Source organism: Mya arenaria, chromosome 4 (genome assembly GCF_026914265.1).
Source record: "Mya arenaria isolate MELC-2E11 chromosome 4, ASM2691426v1".
Lineage (NCBI taxonomy): Eukaryota > Metazoa > Mollusca > Bivalvia > Myida > Myidae > Mya > Mya arenaria.
Genome location: NC_069125.1, coordinates 31,235,880 through 31,256,396, shown reverse-complemented (window position 1 = coordinate 31,256,396; position 20,517 = coordinate 31,235,880). Strand labels below are relative to the sequence as shown.

At 35.7% G+C, this 20,517-nt stretch overlaps 2 protein-coding genes across 5 annotated transcripts in view; one reads left to right on the top strand and one right to left on the bottom strand.

Annotated features, from left to right (window-relative positions):
* The first annotated feature begins 1,335 nt into the window (after nucleotides 1-1,335).
* LOC128232053 (DNA-directed RNA polymerase II subunit RPB11-a-like) lies at nucleotides 1,336-6,027 on the top strand. Its single transcript, XM_052945389.1, has 4 exons — nucleotides 1,336-1,425; nucleotides 3,089-3,178; nucleotides 4,306-4,480; nucleotides 5,634-6,027. Exons 1-4 carry the CDS (start codon nucleotides 1,373-1,375, stop codon nucleotides 5,667-5,669), a joined length of 354 nt encoding a protein of 117 aa, XP_052801349.1. The 5' UTR covers nucleotides 1,336-1,372; the 3' UTR covers nucleotides 5,670-6,027.
* Nucleotides 6,028-9,821: 3,794 nt separating this feature from the next.
* Nucleotides 9,822-20,517, bottom strand: part of LOC128232197 (helicase SRCAP-like) — a 72,637-nt gene continuing 61,941 nt past the window's right edge. For 3 of the 4 annotated variants that reach the window (XM_052945607.1, XM_052945608.1, XM_052945610.1), the window contains 13 exons: nucleotides 19,411-19,446; nucleotides 18,227-18,383; nucleotides 17,584-17,819; nucleotides 17,140-17,370; nucleotides 16,564-16,848; nucleotides 16,156-16,350; nucleotides 15,523-15,727; nucleotides 15,045-15,214; nucleotides 13,819-13,926; nucleotides 12,771-12,941; nucleotides 12,290-12,473; nucleotides 11,943-12,008; nucleotides 9,822-11,566 (listed from right to left, as the gene is read on the bottom strand). In XM_052945607.1, coding sequence (XP_052801567.1) covers nucleotides 10,569-11,566; nucleotides 11,943-12,008; nucleotides 12,290-12,473; nucleotides 12,771-12,941; nucleotides 13,819-13,926; nucleotides 15,045-15,214; nucleotides 15,523-15,727; nucleotides 16,156-16,350; nucleotides 16,564-16,848; nucleotides 17,140-17,370; nucleotides 17,584-17,819; nucleotides 18,227-18,383; nucleotides 19,411-19,446 — 3,042 coding nt within the window. In that variant the 3' untranslated portion in view covers nucleotides 9,822-10,568. The remainder of the gene's footprint in view (nucleotides 11,567-11,942; nucleotides 12,009-12,289; nucleotides 12,474-12,770; nucleotides 12,942-13,818; nucleotides 13,927-15,044; nucleotides 15,215-15,522; nucleotides 15,728-16,155; nucleotides 16,351-16,563; nucleotides 16,849-17,139; nucleotides 17,371-17,583; nucleotides 17,820-18,226; nucleotides 18,384-19,410; nucleotides 19,447-20,517) is intronic. The other variant, XM_052945609.1, reaches the window with a different exon arrangement.

The following is a 20,517-nucleotide window of genomic DNA, read 5'->3' as shown; positions in this document are numbered from 1 at the left end:
GATGTTGGGCCTTCGAATATTATTATTACAAATGAAATAATATTTGATAAAGAATGCCAAAATTAATGACTTTCCTCTATGTTTTTTACAAACTTTTCTTTCAAAGGATTTTCACTGGCGCATCATTTTCTTTGAAATTTATGACCATTGGTTTAAAGATGCACTCTTACTCCCAAATAAGATTTCAAATTACCAAAATTAATAATACAATTGATTAAATATACCAACGAGGATGAATAAATGTCGGAAACAATGGTTCTTATGAAGGATACCGAGTTTAATTTGAAAGAAAGGTGCAGAGAACACGGTATTTCTACCTTATGAGACGATAGTAGATCGCAGTAAATCTTTTAGCACTCACTTATCATTAAATTTTGCATGTACAGCTATTAAGTACACGGTAACAATCGTGTTATCAGTAATTAATACTTTCCAGTAATTAATATTTTCCATAAATGCATTATTTTGTAAGTTGTAAAAGGCTTATAACTCAAAATTTATGTTTGTTATACACGTGTATGTACTGCCTTTGAATACGAGTGTCACTTAAATCATGTTTCCATAGCAACCACTGTCGGATTGCGTCCTGACTTATATTTTACTTCATTGGTTTGTTTCAAACACAGACAATAAATGGATTAAGGAAACAAACAAAAATCTTCATTGTTTTCTTTATTTATGTTCCTTAAAGAGTCCGTGTAAGGATACAAATAAAAGTATAAGCTATAGTTGGAAAATTGATGCGTTAGCGTTGCACGTTTTTTAAATAATGCACGTGCGTGACGTCAATTTTAGTTTAAAAATGCACATCACACTTGTAAACACGTACCGAACGCGATATATACTTATCAACGCAAGTTTGAATTAATAACATGTCCACAAATGACATGTTATTTTTGTCCAGTTTACGCATTGTAATGATTACTACTTGATAATAGGAAATGCGTATAGTTCAATGCCAACAATTCATATAACGTTTTTTTGCCGTCACAACAAAAGCAACAACAACAACAACAAAGCAGCAGCAACAACAACAATACCAACAAAAACAGCAACAACAACAAAAACACAGTTTTACCCAATAGGCCCCTGCTTAGGTAAGAATGCAAGCATGGCTGGGATCTTATTATTTATTTCATCATCATCATCAACATCATCATCATCATCATCATCATCATCATCATCATCATCATCATCATCATCAACATTATCATCATCATCATCATCTTAATGTTTCTAAAAACATGACGAGTTCTATCAGAACATACATATTTACATTTGAATTTTTGATCATCGAATTTATTTTCTATTTTTTATTCGACAAAGTTACAAAGAGGCTACTTTTCGGATTTCGGACAAGAAAACCAAAACAATGAATGCGCCGCCGACATTCGAGTCATTTTTGCTCTTTGAAGGAGAAAAAAAGTATTAAACTGGTGTCTTTGTTTTATTCTTCGACTGTTTGGTTATTTTTGAGCATTTGTTTTAACTGTATGTTTGTATCAAGTCCGGTTACTGAATCAATTTTATTTCATTACCCCACCCACTTGTTTATGAACTGTAAATGTCTTCAAGTTCCAACAACCATATTCTTTTATACGTTGTTTAAGTAGTCTGAAAGTAGAAAACACGTCCATGTATCTTTCCGTTCATATATTGGTATAATTTTTGTTTTTTGCATTATTTGAAATTTCAATTTAGCAACAACCAGAGTTAGCCACAAAAAATTAATAATGCGCGTAGCATGAACAATTGATTTTTTAAATATTGCAATATTTTATGAAATTTTCCACACATATTATTCAATTAAAAAGAAGTTCAGAACAGTTTAAATTTTCAAATTTGACCAAAAAATGAATTTTTAATGATTTCTGGAAAATCATTACCAACACTCTAATAAAAAAAGCCTTATTTTTCAACCCGAAAACTGGTAAATTGGCCTAAAATAGCTTTAAGATATTGTTTACCAGCTGTAAAACTTTTTTCTGTAACTCATTTATGTAATCATGGTAGTATAAATTCTATTTAACCATCTTTGGGGGAAAAATGGAAGATATTTGTCTATGAAAAGCATTAAATGATACATTTTATGTATAGAATATTGGTGAATTGTCAACTTGGACTTTTCAATTTTGATCTTAAATGTTACTATATCTTTAACAAGAGAGAAACAAACAAACAAACAAAAGTATTTGAATCACATAATTATTTAATTTTCTGCTTGTAGTATGAATATAAAATGATATATGCCATTTGAAATCTTAGCCACAATATAAGTATTACTTTACTAACCAAACACTTAATTTAAATACATTAAATGTTGATACCAGAATGATGCAATGAATAACACTTGTTGAAAGTTAAAGCATTATTGTTTAAGAGCCATTAATCTAAAATATTAACATATTTAGTTTTATTTTACTGAATTGGAGTACTGTAGTTTATTTGAGTTATCAAGTTTTGAATTTTATGACTAATAACCAAATTCTAAATTTTATAACATTGAAGGTCTCCAGTGCCCCGTAACTTAATATGCTGTTTATGTTATATCTTGTGCCATAATTAGCTATTATGAGTGGTTAACAATGAATATATTTTTTGTTTCACAATTTGTCTTCATGAAAAATTAATTTAGTAATGAAACCTGCTTAACTGACCAACAAGTGTATAAGCACGTCCAGAAAAAAAATGCTAACCTGCATAAAGGCTTTGGAATCTATTTGTGAAAAATTTGGTCAAATTTGGCCCTAGTGTAACTATAAAAGTGTGACAATTTTATGATTTTTTAATAATGTTTTCATAAGACCTTAAGCTTTATATCTGTAGATTTAATTTATAATACTGCTTACATTAAATGTAAGCTGTTGAGTAAAAAAAATGTTATTAAATATGTTATAAGGCAATGAAAACAATCCAATATAACATTATATTTATATAATAATATTTTGTGAAAATTGATGAAATAAGTTCTGAAAATTGCATGAAAGAATACAAAATGTAATAATAACACAATAAACTCATTTTCCCTAAACATATAACCAAAATCATTTTTATTTGACCTTTAATATTCCATTTTTCCTCATTTCAGAATTCAAATCGAAAAGGACACCAAAGTACCAAATGCTGCCATTTTTACAATCAATAAAGAAGATCACACTCTTGGAAACATGATATGCACGTAAGTTTACTGTAACTTTGATATCATTATTGTGTAATGTTGGATGGAAAAAGATAATACCGCTGTGCTCATCATTTAAAAAAAGTCATAGTTACATTTACATTTATTTAAAACAAATATTACTCTTCTGGAGCTGTGATTATGAACAGTCTCAAGTCTTAAGTCTAGACTTGGAATCAGAAAAGCCTTTTTATTGAATTACAAGAATCTTCTTTATTTTATTCATTTTAAAAAAAAAATGTGATTAATTGTACAATAACAGGGCTTTTTCTATAGTACCCACGGGTCCTACTATCGGACCCATTCCCAAAGCAAAATATATGATATTTTCCCAATCTTTAGAAAAAAATCCCAATCAAAAGTAAAGAAAATAATTAGAAAGACTATTTACCTGTACTGGTTCATTCGACATCCTAATAAATTATGTTATGTTAAGTTTTTGGGATAATTAAATTCCGAAATCATTGATTTTCATCACATTCAGAGATCAGTATGAAATATTATCTGTCATGATTTATTGCAATAGATATTTACACCACAAGGATTGATATTCCAGTCATTTTAGGTCTTTTGAAAGGGAAAAGAAACTAATATTTAATAATTTTCTTATTCGCAGGAGACTGAAAAGCTTGTTCTTTAACTGTAAAATTTCCCAATTTAGGCATATTCATGACAACAAATTTCCCAAAATGTCGAGGGTCTTTTTCCTAATATGGGCAGAAAACCCCCTGAATAATATTAATAAAATTTAGCAAAGTTCATCATCAAAATTTAACAAGAAGGAAAATTGTACTGAAATGAAGATTCAGGAGAGTTTTGCCCTTTGAGTTTGAACTCAGACTTGAGGCTGTTCATAATCATGACCCAAGGAACTTCTGTTGAATAAAAGCTTAAATTGTCCCTTAGAGAATCACTTCAGGATGGATAGCATTTTTTGAATATTGCCTTTAATGTCCATTGATATACACAATAACATTGTAACCTATTGCAGTTCACACAAAATGACAATTCAATACATCATACATGTATTCTCTATACAATCTGGAACTGATATAATGGTATACCCATTATACTCCCAAATACTAGGGCAATGTAAATGTTCAAATATGAATGCTTTGTATTATTAGTCAGCTGAGAAAAGACCCCCAGGTGTTGTTTACTGGGTACAAGAATCCCCACCCCCTGGAGCACAAGATTGTTCTGCGAATCCAGACCACAGCCGACTACAGTCCACAGGAGGCCCTGACAAATGCAATCACCGATCTCATCTCTGAAATATCCCTCATGGAAGAAAGATTCAGGGTAGAGTGATTAAATCTTTTTAGCTTTAAAGGGGCTGTCTCACGTATGAAAAAATAGCGAAAAAAAGAGAAAATTGTCGAAAACTGACATAAACTTGGCATCGATGTGTACACTGCATTGAAACTTACTAACTGAAGTACCACATAGTTTACAATTTATTTAAGTTTAGCAGTTATTTCGTATTTTTCCATTAAAAAAGATTACTGGGTATGTCTACCAGGTAGAATTTATTCCTTATGCGTGATTGGTCGGTGTTATCACATGATATTACCGAGGTAGGTGTATAGCTTAATTATGTCACCCGATTAGTATAAGCCTTTGTAGCTCGGTGAGTTAGACGCTGGACTTCAATTTTGGCAACGCGGGTTTGAACCCCGTCTCCGACACAATTTTTTTTTCTCATTTTGTTACTTTTTTTACGATTATGATATCAAAGCGTAACACATTCTATTAGATAATTGTCCTGAGAAACCTTTTTTGGTGCCAATCTGTGACACAGTCCCTTTTAGGTTAATATAAAAATCCTATTTCAAGTATCTGTATTAAACACATCTATAGGTTTAATCATCTGGACGTACACCGTACCATGGTACTTAAGTTTAAAACAGTACTGTAAAGAATTGTCATTTTAATTTTGATTGACTGGTGACCAAATGTCAGTTAAAGTTAGCCTACGATTACAAAATTCAACATGAATGACTGCCGTCTAAATTCATTCCTTTGCATACATTGTATTTGCTATAAGTTAAAGTATGCAATAAACAAAGATGAATTGAAAAATGGTGAACAAATAAACAAGTTGAAGGGCAGAGCAAAACTTTGCATTGGCACTCAATTAATTTGCAACATGAAAAAACTAGTGTGTTTCACATACTGTAGAACACAGGTTTTTCTGAATACTTCCTTTAGTATTTTTCAATGCAATTTAGATGAACTGTGTTATTGAATCAGGCTACTGGCACTGTAAGAACTTTTCCAATACATCTTGCAATTTAGATTTTTAAGCAAAAGTTGTTTTTGATGAGGCTTTTTATGACATTTATTACCAAAAATTGCTGTTATATAATACGTGAAATACAATTATCAGAATTTAAACTGTAGTGAAACTTAAATAAGGTTAATAAGACTACATGTACCCCATTGTATTTTTCAGGAAGCAGTAAGAGAAAAACAGGAAGGGGATATCTGAGGCTGATGTGTGTTCATGGACAACTGACTTTAGAGCAAGTGGGATTTTACCACTTTATGACTTGTGAGCAAGTGGGATTTTACCACTTTGTGGTGTTCCAACAGCCATAAAGAGTGTCATTTAGATTAAACACAAACTGTATAAATGCATACGTTGTTTCAAGTGTAAGATATGTAGCTTCACTGGCTGGCTCAGTAAGTCTGTGTCCTCAGTTCCTGTATCACAATCATAATATCACCTCATTTAAGTCTGAACAGTTAACTGAACATTGTTGTAAGGTCTTTTTTGGCTTACTCAATTTGGATGTAAAACATGTCTCTGATGTATATATCATGTGAATAAAGAGGAAAAATTACAAGTAGCTTGATATTTATGGTATGGAAAACAATGACAAGATGGTTTGTCACTCTCAAGATCTAGGCCAGAATTTCTCGAAATATCTGAAGCGTAACATGATTAACCCTCATATTTCATTTAGCAAAAGAACTTGCTTCAGCTTGATTTTATAAGCCAAATAATAGTTTATCATGAAAATTTGATCATCTGCAATAATTTACTGCAAGTCTCAAAACTCTTAAGCAGGAAATTTACAATTTATGCCAAACAAAGTTAGTGACTAGATTTTTCAAGAAATTGGTGCCTATAGGTCAAGGTCATTTTTTCGGGTTCAAGGTGCAAAATAACTTCTTTTTTAGCTCTACTGGCCAAAGGCCAGAAGAGCTTATGCGATGGTAATGTGTACGTAGTATGTGCATACGTGCGGTCGTGCGTCCGTGCGTCTGTAAACAATTGGTTGTGAACACGATACAGTCTTCAGTTTTGATTATATCTCGATGAAACTTGTACAGTATCTAGATATCCATTAAAGCTTGGTTCCTTTCGAAAACCATGAAGATCCGCCCATGAATGCCTAGATTATGGGCCATGAAAGTTTTAAAGAAATGCTTTCTATTTTTAGCCAGGTCTGCATGAGCGAATTCTATTTTTAGCCAAGTTTACATGTATATGTTAATTCAAATCTAGAGTTAAGGGAGACAATTTGCAAGTCTAGGATTTTGAGAGACAATTTGCTTTTTGCTTCTGCAGTTGATTTTGTGAATTACTCTGCCTTGTTCTTGTTGAAAGCCCAAAGGCCATTTTTTAGCTTTAAGTTCTGTAGTTTGCGCATTCATCTTAACAAAATTGGTTGTAAATGTTTAAAAGTTATGCACCTGGTGTCATTACTGGCCACATCCAGGGTTCACAGGTTTGGTAAACATAAATCTGGAAAGGTTTGAAAATCTTTTTGTGTGTTCGTGCATCCATCTCAGCATAATTGATTGTGAATGTTTGTTCAAATTGATCAATGTTGTCCTAGGATGCCCTTGACTTTGACCTTTTGACCAACTTTTTTTAACTTTTAAAACTACAGAAAATTTTACTACGAGTACAGTTTTGAAAGCATTTTTTTTGTCAGATGACTTTTACTTGGCACATATTAAAATAGTTCATGAAACTAATCTGCTTACAATACTTTCTGGGCTCAGATGTTGAACGTGCTACGTTTTCAGGTAACCCAAACACAAAACATAAACTATATGTCTGTTGCCTTTTACCCATACATACATGCTCTGGATTGATATGACCACAAAAGCCATGCCAGTAGTGCATAGGCCCTTTTGGGCCTCTTGTTTATTTTTTATCATAATACATGATTCAAGGTCTCTTATGGGCCAAAGGTCAAAATTGAATATGAGACAAGCACCTTTTTGCTGGTGTGTCTATCACAATACTCGGGGGTATTTTGGTTGTGTCAAGGTCACACTTACCTTAATTATACCCCCAACAAACGAAGTTTGAAGGGGGTATATTTTGTAGTCGCCCTGTGGTCGGTTGATCGGTTTGTCAGTCGGTCCGTTGCAATTTACCTTGTCCGGAGCATAACTTAAAAACTACTGGATGGAATTGGATTAAACTTCATACAATGATAGAGCATAATGAGAGGAAGTGCAGTTCACAATAACCATAACTCTATTCTTGCTTATTACTGAATTATTGCCCTTTGTTAATTTTTTTTGTCCGGAGCATAACTTGAAAAGTACTGGATAGAATTCATTGAAACTTCATACAATAGTAAAGCACAATGAGAGGAAGTGCAGTGTTCAAGAACCATAACTCTACTTTAGCTTATTACTGAGTTATTGCCCTTTATTAGTTTTTTTTTTGCTGTCAATTTTTTTTTCCAGACATTAACTTGCAAACTACTAGATGGAATTCATTAAAACTGCATACAATGGTAAAGCACAATGAGAGAAAGTGGAGTGCACAAGAACCATAACTCTATTTCAGCTTACTACAGAGCTACTGCCCTTTGTTACTTTTTTCTTGTCCGGAGCATAGCTTGAAAACTATTGGATGGAATTTAATAAAACTTCATACAGTGATAGATCATAATGAGATGGAGTGCAGTGTACAGGAACAGCAATTATATTTCAGCTAATTACTGAGTTAATGCCCTTGTTACTTTTTCTTGTCCGGAGCATAACTTGAAAACTATTGGATGGAATTTAATAAATCTTCATACAGTGATAGATCATAATGAGAGGGAGTGTAGTGTACAGGAACCGCTATTCTATTTCAGCCAATTACAGAGTTATTGCCCTTTGTTGCTTTTTTCTTGTCCCGAGCATAACTTGAAAACTACCGGATGGAATGTAATAAAACTTTAAACAATGGTACAGCACAATGAGGAGTTCAGTGTACATGAATCACTACACTATTTTAGCAAATCACAGAGTTATTGCCTTTTTCTGTGTTTTTTTTTGTCAAACTTTTGTCCAGACATTAACTTGAAAACTACTAGATGGAATAGCATAAAACTTCATACAATGATAAATCATTAGAGGCGGCATTGGGGGGTATTAATCTCCTTCAGTGATAGCTCTAGTTTTAGCTGGTTTCTACTGTAAGGATTTTAGATTAAAAGTCATGGTTCAATTATACTGGAAGGTTAGTGTTCATTTCTTACTATACGAGTGCTGTGTGCACTCCACATCATTTACACCAATGTAAGAATATTAATGAAACTTGGGGTCACATGTTCAAATAAAGGCGTTAAACCTGTTTTAGAAAGCACAGTTTAAGTTCACAAGACTAGGTCCATAACACGTTTCATGTCTGTTTGAATTATTGAAGAATATCAAATATCAAACCCATCAAATTCTTCATCTGCCAAGGTTTCAATGTCCCAAGACACGATGAATTCACAATTGCTCGCGGTTTCAATATCCCGAGAAGTGATGTATCCAAATCCTCAAGGGTTTCAAATTATCCAGATAGGTACAATGCATGCTCAATTACTAAAGGTTTCTAAATCCCCAGAAATAATGCATGCACATTTACTCGAGGGTTTCAAAATAATGCTGTTTAAAAGTTCCCACAATGCATATGCTTGAGGTTTCAAAATCCTCAAACACAATGTATGCTATATGCTCCCGAGTTTCAAAATCATGCTCAAACACTTTGTTTTAAAATCCTTAAAAAGAATGCGTGAAGAAGTGCTTGAGGCTTCAAAATCCTCCGGACACAATGCATGGGCATTTACCAGAGGTTTTAAAATCCCCAGATTCCATGTATGCTCAATTTCTTGGTTTTAAAATCCCCAAGATACCATGTATGCTCAATGTTTCAAAATCCCCAGCCACCACATATGCTTAATTTCTTGCTTTCATAATTCCCCAGACACCATATATGCTCAATTGCTTGAGGTTTTTCAAATTCCCCAGGCACCATTTATGCTCAATTGAGGTTTCAAAATCCCCCAGACACCATATATGCTCAATTGCTTGAGGTTTCATAATAACCCAGACACCATGTATGCTCATTGCGGAGGTTTCGTAATCCCTCAGACTCCATATATGCTCAATTACTTGAGGTTTCAAAATCTCCCAGACACCATGTAGGGGGTATGTTCAATTTATTGAGGTTTTAAAAAACCCAGACACTATGTATGCTCAATTGCTCAAGGTTTCAAAATCCCCATGACACAAAACAATTAAGTTTGCTATATTGAAGAATTAAGTTTGCTATATTGAAGAAATCAGTTTGGCAAATTCTGTTGGTATTTTTAGGATATTTTTATATTTAGGATAATGCAAGGATTGAAATACAAAATATTTTTCAGCTTTATTATGCAAAATGCATGTACAGATAAGAATTTATAAATACAATGTACAAGAAAATACATACAAACATGTACAAATATTCGATCAAACAATGAACACACTTAAATAATACAGTTTTTATGATCATACCATGAACATTTTTTTGGAGCATGGTAATATTCCAATCAAATGATTAAAATAAATTGGTATTTTAATAAATTAAAACAGGAATTAACAATCAAAACAACTTTGTTCAGAATTTCAGACATAATTTTATCATTAATATAGATTTTATCTTTAATATAGTTAAAAAATTTTTTTATATTTTTTATAATTAATGACAGCTTTTCTTGGGCTGGACATTGTTGATTTTGTTGAATCATTGCACAATTGATACAAACTGAGAACTAACAGTGTTTACACTTCCATGGAACAACATATAATTATTCCATTTTTAACAATCTTAATCAACAGATGGTAAAACAACACTATAAATTAATAATTACATGTATTAGTAAGACTACTATTAATTTTAGTTAAGTACCTCAACAGTTCATTATTCACTACCACAGATAAAGGAATCATTCTCTTAGTCTGTAATCATTCTATGGATATTCAATTGCTCTGGAAGCTTCATCTATATCCTAGCTCCTAATTCCTGCAACATGACAAGACTGTAGATTCAGTATACAAGACTGGAGACATACTGCGAGTACAAGAATATCCACACACGTTAAAACTATTCCACATCACTAAGTCACTGTGGTTTGGACTGGTTTCTAGTTCTCATACTGTAAGTGGCCTTGGCCTGGGATGTTTGAGGGGAAGCAGCCTGGCCGGCTGACTGTTGGGACTGAATGTGTATAGTCTGAGCCCCAGTCTGGGACGGTGTGTGCTGAATCTGAACAGTCTGCTGACCACTAGGCTGTCTCTGTAAGATGGTCACCTCTGCAGGGGTCTGGGTGGGTGTTCCTCCGCCATGAGACAAGGCGGTGGCTGTGTATGTGACAGGACTACCTTGTACCTGGCTGGAACCGCCAGGAGCTGTGGGGGTGAGGGTGACGGTCACAGGGTTATTTGTGGCTGAGACAGCCCTATGTCCCTGGACTGTCACATGGGGCACTCCATGCTGTGTTTGCACTAGAGAGGTCGCTGGCACAGTCACCTGGAGTGTCTGACTGGCCATTGGAGAGGCAGACACCACCACCTGTGATGCTGCCGGTACATGAGCCTGCACTGTGCCAGTGTGTGTGGCTGTCACATGCTGTATGGGAGTCACCACAACATTCTGAGCCATACCAGTAAGTTTACTTTGTGACAAAGATGAGATGGGGTGAATCTGAACAGTAGTTACAGCATCTGCACCTCCTGAGCCTGAGCCAGGCTTAACAACAGCAGTGAGAGAGGTCTGTCCTTGTGTTAGTGAGGCGAGTTGTGAGGATGATACTGGCACACTTGTCACTGTTGGTGAACCGCTGACAGCCACAGCAAAACATGAGGCAGGCATAGTCTGCTGAAACTGTGTGGGTTGAATTGTTGCTGTAGTAGCTATCACCTTAGTGACCATCTGAGGCGTGGCCTGGCTCTGTGTCACTGTGGCAATAATGGTGGGTTGGGAGGTGTGTATGATCTGCTGGATGGTTGCGCCCTGGGATTGCTGTTTAACAAGCTGTTGTAGTTGTTGTACAGTTAAGCTGCGGCCTTGCTGTTGTATGATCTGTACTGCATTCAACATTGGTCCTCTCTGGGCAGGGCCTGGAAATCATTCATACATACACATTTTTCATGGAACACACAAAAATAACTAATAAAGGAGTAAAACATGTCTTTGGAAATATTTAACTATATTTCTCTTCTTTTCAAACTACAGTCGAAACCCATTGGCTCGATATCGTTTGGCTCGATTTCCTCGTAAGCTCGAACTTGACGTAAAGGACTGATTTAACTCCATGTAAGCATTCCCGCTTGGCTGGATATTTGCAAGGCTCAGAGTATTTTGACCTGCCCTGGGAAATCGAGCCAGCGGGTTTCAACTGTATATTTGTCTTCAATACATTATTTACTAGCTTCATACTTCTTTGTTCAATTATTTTCTTGGCATGTACCAATTAACATTATATTATTTTGTTACCTTTTTGGCCTGCGATCTGTTTCCGTTGTTGTTGTAACAAAGCTGTCTGGGGATTTATTTGCCTCGCTGAAACAATGGAATAACACAACCTTTAAATCCCTCTGGATGGAAAAACTGCTTACAATAGTGCATGTATGCATATGAAATGATCATCCATTCAAAAAGTAGTCTGATACAAACATTCTGTAAGCTTTTAATAGTATGAAGAACTATTTTACCAATAGGGGGAAATTCTAGTTTCTTCATGTATATTTTCCCTACTTGATGTTTTATGAAATAAGGTCTTGCCCTAAACAAACCGTTATTCATCAATCATTACCAAATGTTAGGTACTAGTAACTACTTACAGACTCCAGCCTTAGGTGGCATGCTGACATTGATGCTGACGTTACTGACAGGAATTGTAACACTGCCAGCGGGTGCGGTGACAGTTTTCACTAGGGTGGCCCCAGTTTGAGGCCCCGTCAACTTGGCATGGCCTTGGCTGACCTGCTGCAGCTGGGTACCAGCAATGATCTGCGTGCTCTGGAGCTGTAATAAGGAAAAGAACAATTTTAAAATTCTGTAGATTGCTGTATAAACGTATTTAGATCACTTGTAAATCAGAAATTAACATGTTCTAAGTAAAATCTCACTAACCTACAAATGATGAGACCAAATATTGATTAACTACCCTATAACATGTTGGTATTCTAAAAATGAATCTGATTCTGCATCATTATCTTTTCCCATTTATTCTCCCCATGAAAAACTCGCCCCAAAGGAGGCCTATGCCAATGGACAAAAAAAAAACCAAACCCATTTCATATTTACACTTTTCAAACCCACCTGTCCAGTATTGTGGTGTAGCTGGGCAATAGATGTGCCAGCAGCCAGTTTTTGCTGGTTAAGTTGCTGCTGTTGTTTAAGGCGGTTGAGATCCTCCAGACTCACAGGCCGCGTCATCGGAACACCCCCGGCTACCGCTGCCTTCAACTGGTGACCCTGGAAGGGGAGAAGCTGTTATCTAAATAATATGTATTGCTACATCGTCTGTATGTCTTCTGTATTATATGGTGTATTAAGTGATATTTAAAACACTGTTTTTGTTGTTGCTGTTGAGAAGCGAATTAGTATTCGAGTACTCAGACTATCGATAGAGAACTTGAGCACCTAAAACATATTTTAATAATGTATGTTAATCCAATCAGAACAAGATTCCATTTAAAATTATTTTTTTAATGAAATCATTTTTATCATAGCTTTAATGTGTTAAAAAGTGACAGTACAAAGACTTTACTGGATACCAGGTCATGCTTTATTTTAATGAATGTGGATTTAAAAGTTAATTGTTTTAATCAGTGCAACATCTTAATTATTTACTTTTTGGGTTCAGGAGGTAAAATTAATTGTGAATGTACACTGAAACAAACAATTTTTCATTTATTGTATGCCTTAAAAGGATTTTAAATCACAGAAAAAATCAAAATGCTATTTTACGGTAAACAGTAAAATTGCATTTTTACTTCACAGATAAATCTCCATAAACCACCGGAAAGAATATAATAAATATTTTTATGGGACAGTTATTTTACTGTAGAATCCATTAAGATTTCTTCACAGATAGTTTCATGTAGGCCATTTCATTTCAACATATCCCTACCTCAGAAAGGCAAAATAAATAGTATAGGGGGAAGTTCTCTTTTGTTTTGTTGCTACAACAAGTGTGCAAAAACATAAAAGTCTAAGACAGTTCAATGTAAAAATCTGTGGTGCAGTGTATGTTTTAATGGAACAGCTCTCATTATTATGCTCAAAACTTAACTTGACAATTTAAATTCCTTTACACCATCTCATCCCATGTTTTATTTCAATTGATTTTCATCCCCAACCATACCTGTGCAATACTGCTTGTGACAAGTTGTTGAGCGATGACTGTCTTTTGTCCCTGTATCAACATGCCCTTGTTCGGTCTGAACTGTTGTTGTTGCTGGCGTGGATCAATCTGTATGCACACAATCATCATTGTTTTTTTATATATATTCAATAAAAGGTTTTAAGGCTTGAAAAATGAAAATCAGAAGTCAAAAACATTTACTTAAATTTGATACTGTACATTTTGATATTTACTTTAAACATGCAAATAGACCTGCCGAAGAAAACTAGGTACAAAGCTCAGACAATGCGAAAACTTTTTTTTGTTCACAGGACATTGCGACAGGTAAAACACTGAAAGTTTACCTGTCGCACCAAATATTTACCTGTCGCAATGTTACAAACAGTATTCAGTTACATCAGCCTAAACCTTGATTTTAAGCCTCTTATTTAAGTTTTGTAATTCCCCATTATAACAGGTTTAGATCTTCTTGGTTAGATGTGTCCTACTATTATAAATTACAAAAAAGGAGCCAAACATCAGGGCAAAAAACTCAATATTTCGGATCTTGAGTCATAATATTTTTTTTCCTTCCTTGCCTCCCAAAAAACTCATATCCGGTTTGTCTACAAATGGAGCTGCTAGATCTTACTATTTTAATTCATCTTTAAATTAAAGATACAGTACGGTTATAAAATATAACGAATTGTACTACAAGTCAAACTCAGACACAACATTTATGCGAAAACGAAAGTAAAGTTCTTGTTATTGGCAATGTTAAACAGAGCGGAAAGAGTGTCAGCTCGGTATATTCATCGTCATATTTAAATTAACACGATTGCCGGGAACCAATTGGCTGAAATAAATACATACGGAATTTTGTAATTTCCGAACATTTCCGTAAAATTCCGTCTATTAAAAAGTACCAGAGTGCGAGCTGAAATCGGAACCTTACGTGTATTTTCGGCTTTTACGGAAACATGTGCAAAACGGGGTTTACAAATAGTGATACTCGGATTAACATGCTGAATAATCATGATATAATAGTTAAAAATTACTATGAACATTTATTTAGAAACTGAAAGTAAATTTTCCGAAAATTTAACGGTGCTGACTGTAATTTTTCACCGGACATTGTGACCGACCAAAACAAAAGTTTCGTCGGTCAAAATGGAAATATACCGGACATGTCCGACTGTCCGACGGACATTCGCATTGTCTGAAAGCTTAGTCAGAAATGTTCCTACCACAGTAGGCTGTTTCTGCATGGTCCGCAACTGTTGTTGCTGTAGCAAAGCAGGGTTCTGTTGTTTCTGTTGTCGTAGCAAGGTCTGATGGTGCTGCTGTTGCTGCAGTACCTGGAACTGGGCTGGGGTCAGGGTTTTACCAGTGGCCTGCAGCTGTTGCTGAACTGTAGCTGAGAGTAAAAAGTTTTAAATGGCATTCCATAATCCATTTCTATGTTGTACAATGTGAATCTATAGATTTCAGAACATTCTCAAAGCCAAGATTGTAAATTCTGTGTTGTTCCCCTGTCTGTATTAGAAGTTGTCCATGCAAGATTTCTTAACATAATGAGAGCAAGCAAATTTGAGTGTATCTTCTAAACCCACAATACAGCAACATATTTTGATTTAGACTAAGTTTTGAGCACAGTTCAAGAAATATAACTCTGGTATGAACAGAAATTCACCACACTTAGCATGTCTATGATATAATACTTACCACCAGAGGCCAGTGTTGTGGCTGCAGTGATCCTCTGTGCAAGTTGTATCTGTGTGAGGGAGGTAGTAACAGCAGTGACAGATGTCGGGAGATGGGCCCGTACCTGGGATACGCCCGCCCCGACCTGGCCCACAACATTTGTGCCTGGGATCTCCTGTACGCGCCCTCGCAATGTGGCCTGGGCTAGAGGGGTGCCGGTCACAGTCTGTAAGGAAAAGAATATACATTATATACAAGTATTTAAATAGATCTTTTCATTTTATTCCAGTAACAAAAATAAATCATGAAGGCTTATAGAGTGCGAGTGTAAATAGATACATAAAAAAACTCCATCTTTCCTACTCAATCTTTTAGATACAGCAATTCAAACTCCATCTTTACAATTCATCTTTTAGATACAGCAATACAAACTCCCATCTTAACTACTCAATTTTTTAGACACATCAAAACAAACTCCACCTTAACTACTCAATCTTCAAAATTTCAAAATAGTGGCCCATGAGCAGAGAAAATGAGGAAAGTACATAATTTGGTTTCTGGTTATTCCTGTTAGAATTTTGACTCTGAAAATGAACATTGGTTCAAAAATTATGCGTGTAAGCATACTAATTACCTAACTAATCAAATACATACCAGTACAGTGGCAGCATTTCCAGCAGATGTGCAGATGGTAGCCAGCTGGGCAGCAGTGACTGCTGTCGACATGGCAACAATGGTGGGTGTGGCTTGACCCTGGGATACGGTCAACACACCCTGCTGGACCACACGCTGGGTACCTGCCACTGCTGTAGTCTGGTCACTTGCTGCTGCTGCTGCCGCTGCAGCTTGCTAGAAATAGAGGACGACCATTTACTATTTTATGCACACCTGGACTTCTGATGCTGTTTTACATAATAATTTTACCAGTATTTTAGTGTGATCCTTAATGCACACTGCTGTATGGACCTTTGCTAAAATGCAGTGAAAAGAAGAATTTCATAATATGAAGCACCATAATTGCTTATACATGTACAGAATACTAAAATTTTAAGAGACACCAACCTTAGTCTGGTTTTCTTTCTTTTCCCTCTGTATTCTCTGGGCTCGAATCTCTGCCACCTGCATCGGGTTCAGAGGCTGCTCATACTGTATATTGTTCTCCTGTAGTACACTTGCATGTTTGGGGTTCTTCATGGTGGGGTTTACAAGTGTTTGGCGCATGGTGGGAGGTCTCTTGGTAGCTATACTTTTGGTGGAGTCAAACCTCAGGGAGTACAGGATTGTCAGGCCGTTGTTGTTGTCCTGGCTGTATATTTGACCCGTCTTCATTGCTCTGTTACCCTTTGACTGCGAGAGAGATGAATCAACTTAGATCATTTTAAAGAGTATATTATACAGCCATGTTAAACATATGCATTTTATTCAGACACTTTATGATGCCAGATCATAGGCCAAGATATCTTCCATAACCATTTGTTACTAGCAAAATATATTTTCTATAACTATCAATCTTTTCTATATAGTCATCTGTTCAGAATTACAATTGATCTACCACATCTTGCAGGCATATGCAACATTAAGTTACCAAGCTGTATCCACTAACAATAAAGCAAAACCAATTTCATACGCTTTACATACCACTTTATAGATGCCCTTCTGCTTCTTCTGTTTCCGTGGCGTCATATCGTACATGATTCTGCCCTCTTCCCTGGGAATAATCACAGACTCGTAACGAAGTCGGCACTGTTTCGGGGAACGATACACACGGCTGCAGCTATTCACAACATCAGCTACAAGGTCCCAGTTAGGAGTGTGTGCTGGGTTTACTATCATCAGGTTCAGGGGTACATCAAAGTAGCTCTGCACAGCCTATGAAATATAAAACACAAATTATCTATTAACATAAAAGCTTCCAAGGTCTTATATCGAAATATCTTTTGAGATTATATATCCACTGTCAGCCATAAATTACTTTATTTATGATCCATTCAGAGGAGAAATGTTAAAATACAACAATTTTGCCATAGTCTTATCTTTAACTGAAGCAAACTTGTAGTTGCAACTGAAGCTTTGTTTCCATACCTGTAGTAGAGCCCAGTCCTCGTGAATGAGCCACTCCGGATGGTCAGCAGTCTGCTCCATGACAGGCTGTCGGGGTGGCAGGGTAGGGATAGCCGGCCGGTACTGCTTCAGATTACCCATCTTCATTTTCTGCAGTTTTGCGTCACGCCTGAGACGCTGCAGCTGGGCATTAGCTCGATCAAATAGTGAGCGCGGCACTCTGGGCTGCTCCTCACGCTTCTGTTTCTGCTTGCGGGCTGTATAACAGATGCATTTAGTCAATATATATACAATCTGTAAACAAGGCTACTGTTGTCAATTTAACTATTTAGTTTAATCATATAGTTGACAGGTAAGATTGTACAAGTGACAGACTAGAACAAAGCCAATTATTTCTCCCCGTAGTAAATACTTATCCCCTTATCTGTGAGGTCACGGCTCTTGTCCATCCATGAGGTCTCAAGAGACACATTACCATAACTGCTCTTCTCCATTCTTCAAAGGGATGGAAGTAAATTATTGGCATACTTATCCCCTTATCTGCAAGGTCACTGCTCTTGTCCACCCGTGAGGTCTCCACAGACACATCACTGCTCTGGTCCATCTTCGAAGGGATGTGTAGTCTTTGTTGACATGTACAGTCATAATGTAAACGTGAACTTACTAGTGATGGCCTCCACTTTGATTTTCTTCCTCTCCTTCCTGATGTAGACAGGCGGCAACTGGGACTCAGGCATCACTGTCGGCTCGTACAAGAAGTAAAGTGTCTGATCCATGTACACATCATTGTCGTCATGGGGAGGAGTAGGCGGCGACCACATCTAAGTAAGAAAAAATTACTCTAGGTCAACACATACTCTAGCCATTTCATACTTTCACAATCCCAAGGCCTTCTTCTGGCTTTCCACAATACATAAGACCTTTTTTTATGTTTTGAATTTAATGGTGTCTTGCGGTACAATATTTTGCAAGAGTAAAACAAGCATTCCTTGCTATATGTTAAGGTGTAATGAGAAGTCAAAAAAATTTATGCAGAAATATTTTATCAAATTGAAAAAACAAACAAATTTAAATCCACTTTCTGGTCACATAACTGCAAATATCTTTTTTAAAATACTTCATCAATACAATCATCACCAAGCCACAAGACATCATTGATTGAAGTGTCCAATGCTCATTTGAGAACATGAACATATTCCTGATCTTGAAGCACCTGAGGCTTTGAATGTAAATGTTTTAACACTAAATTCTGCTAAAAAAACATAAAATGTTTGGTTTTCAAACCCACACATATCTGGAAAGACCATGTATTGTGCTTGCTAAATATTGAACCTTAGCCATTTAGTTGTCAACATAATATTTTTGTCCAATGAGAAGGCAGTTTACTTCAAATTTGCTATTGCATTTATTTCAGTAAATCAGCAGTCAGTAGTTACTTCTTTTAATCAGGAAAAGCCGTAGATATGAACAGTGTAAGTGGGTAGTTCACACAATATAATGTAGATCACTAAAACAGTTTTTTTAAGTATGTACTTACACGAAATAAAAGGTAATGTGACTGTATCACATTAAAACATTTATTTTTATAAATACATACTAACAACCTTTAAACTGGGATTGATCCTTCACACCAATATGTATTATGGCGATCCCTTAAATCTTGCACTTTTATCATCATGCATTTTTCACTTCAATAACAGCTTCAATATTCTCTAAGATCTAGTATATTTTGCATTGCTCAGTACTCCCAACTAAATTTATACAAGTAAAACCCTTCCAACCAAGCGCTTCTATCCATACAATACCATCAACTTTTAAATGCCAATTAGTGATAAACAGTATACTTACAGGCATTTGTTCATGGTCGAGATCCGACAAGAACACCTGGAACATCGAGAGTTAAACATCAGACTCAACATAGCAGTCTGTCAACAATCTATTGGCTACCAAGTGTCTGTAAAACCTTTCTGGCGTAAAAATAGCATATATAAATATTGCTGAACCTCACATTGACAACTAGTTGTGATGTTGGCTGTATAGGACTTACAATGAACTATGTGCTTTTTACAGCACCATTCAATGTGGTATTTTCACTTTAAGAAGTAGTCCTCAAATTAATCTTATTATTAATATTTACTTTCAGGCATTCATTTTTTTTTTTCTGTCAACGCATTCCATTAATCAATGATGTGCTCATTTATGCACAGGAATATGTTAACATTCTAAGGTATGATCTCTTAGGGTGACCTTGACCTTGCACTAGGTGCATGCTAGTGAGATTGCAGGAGATTGACTTTTGAGGCCAGATATTTCCAATCCTTTGTGAGAGACTGTTATCTAAACAGCTTGTATATGCACCTCGAAATAAAGGCATTAAATATATCCCATGTGACCTTGACCTTTCAGGCAAAAGGTTCTTGCAAATAAAGAGTTTGAAACCAGTCACATTTGAAATCCCTTTCTGAGCAACAGCAAGATACATTCAGGGCAACTATGTGGAATATTCCAGTGATTAGACATCTACCTTTCAATGTAGGGTGACATGTCTAGGTTTCACATGATCAGATGAGAAGCCTGGTCAACTTGAGGCCACAAAAATATTGTATTTTCAATGCAAGACACAGACATGATCATTCATTTCTACTTTGATAACTTCTAGCACCAACTCCGCATTTTTACAGCCAGAAATAATGTCTGCATCTCAAATCCCATGTGCTCATTGGAAACTATTTTGGTGAGGACTATTTATCAATATTTTTCAGGACTTTTTTTAAACAAATAAAATTTCCTGTCCCTCAACCAAAACTGAGTTGTATCAAGAAGAGCCATGTGAATTGAGATACAGGCAAAATTTCGAGGGCTCACCAAAACATCCTTGCGAAAGAATAGCTTTGCTCTTGTTTATCATATAAGATATATAATTATAAGCTTTTCTTTTGCATTCGTTCACAATGA

Coding starts and splice junctions, on each gene's coding strand:
- LOC128232053 (XM_052945389.1), top strand. CDS start 1,373: ATGAATGCGCCGCCGACATTCGAGTCATTTTTGCTCTTTGAAGGAGAA. Junction 1,426..3,088: donor CTCTTTGAAGGAGAAAAAAA/GTATTAAACTGG, acceptor TCCTCATTTCAG/AATTCAAATCGAAAAGGACA. Junction 3,179..4,305: donor CTTGGAAACATGATATGCAC/GTAAGTTTACTG, acceptor TTGTATTATTAG/TCAGCTGAGAAAAGACCCCC.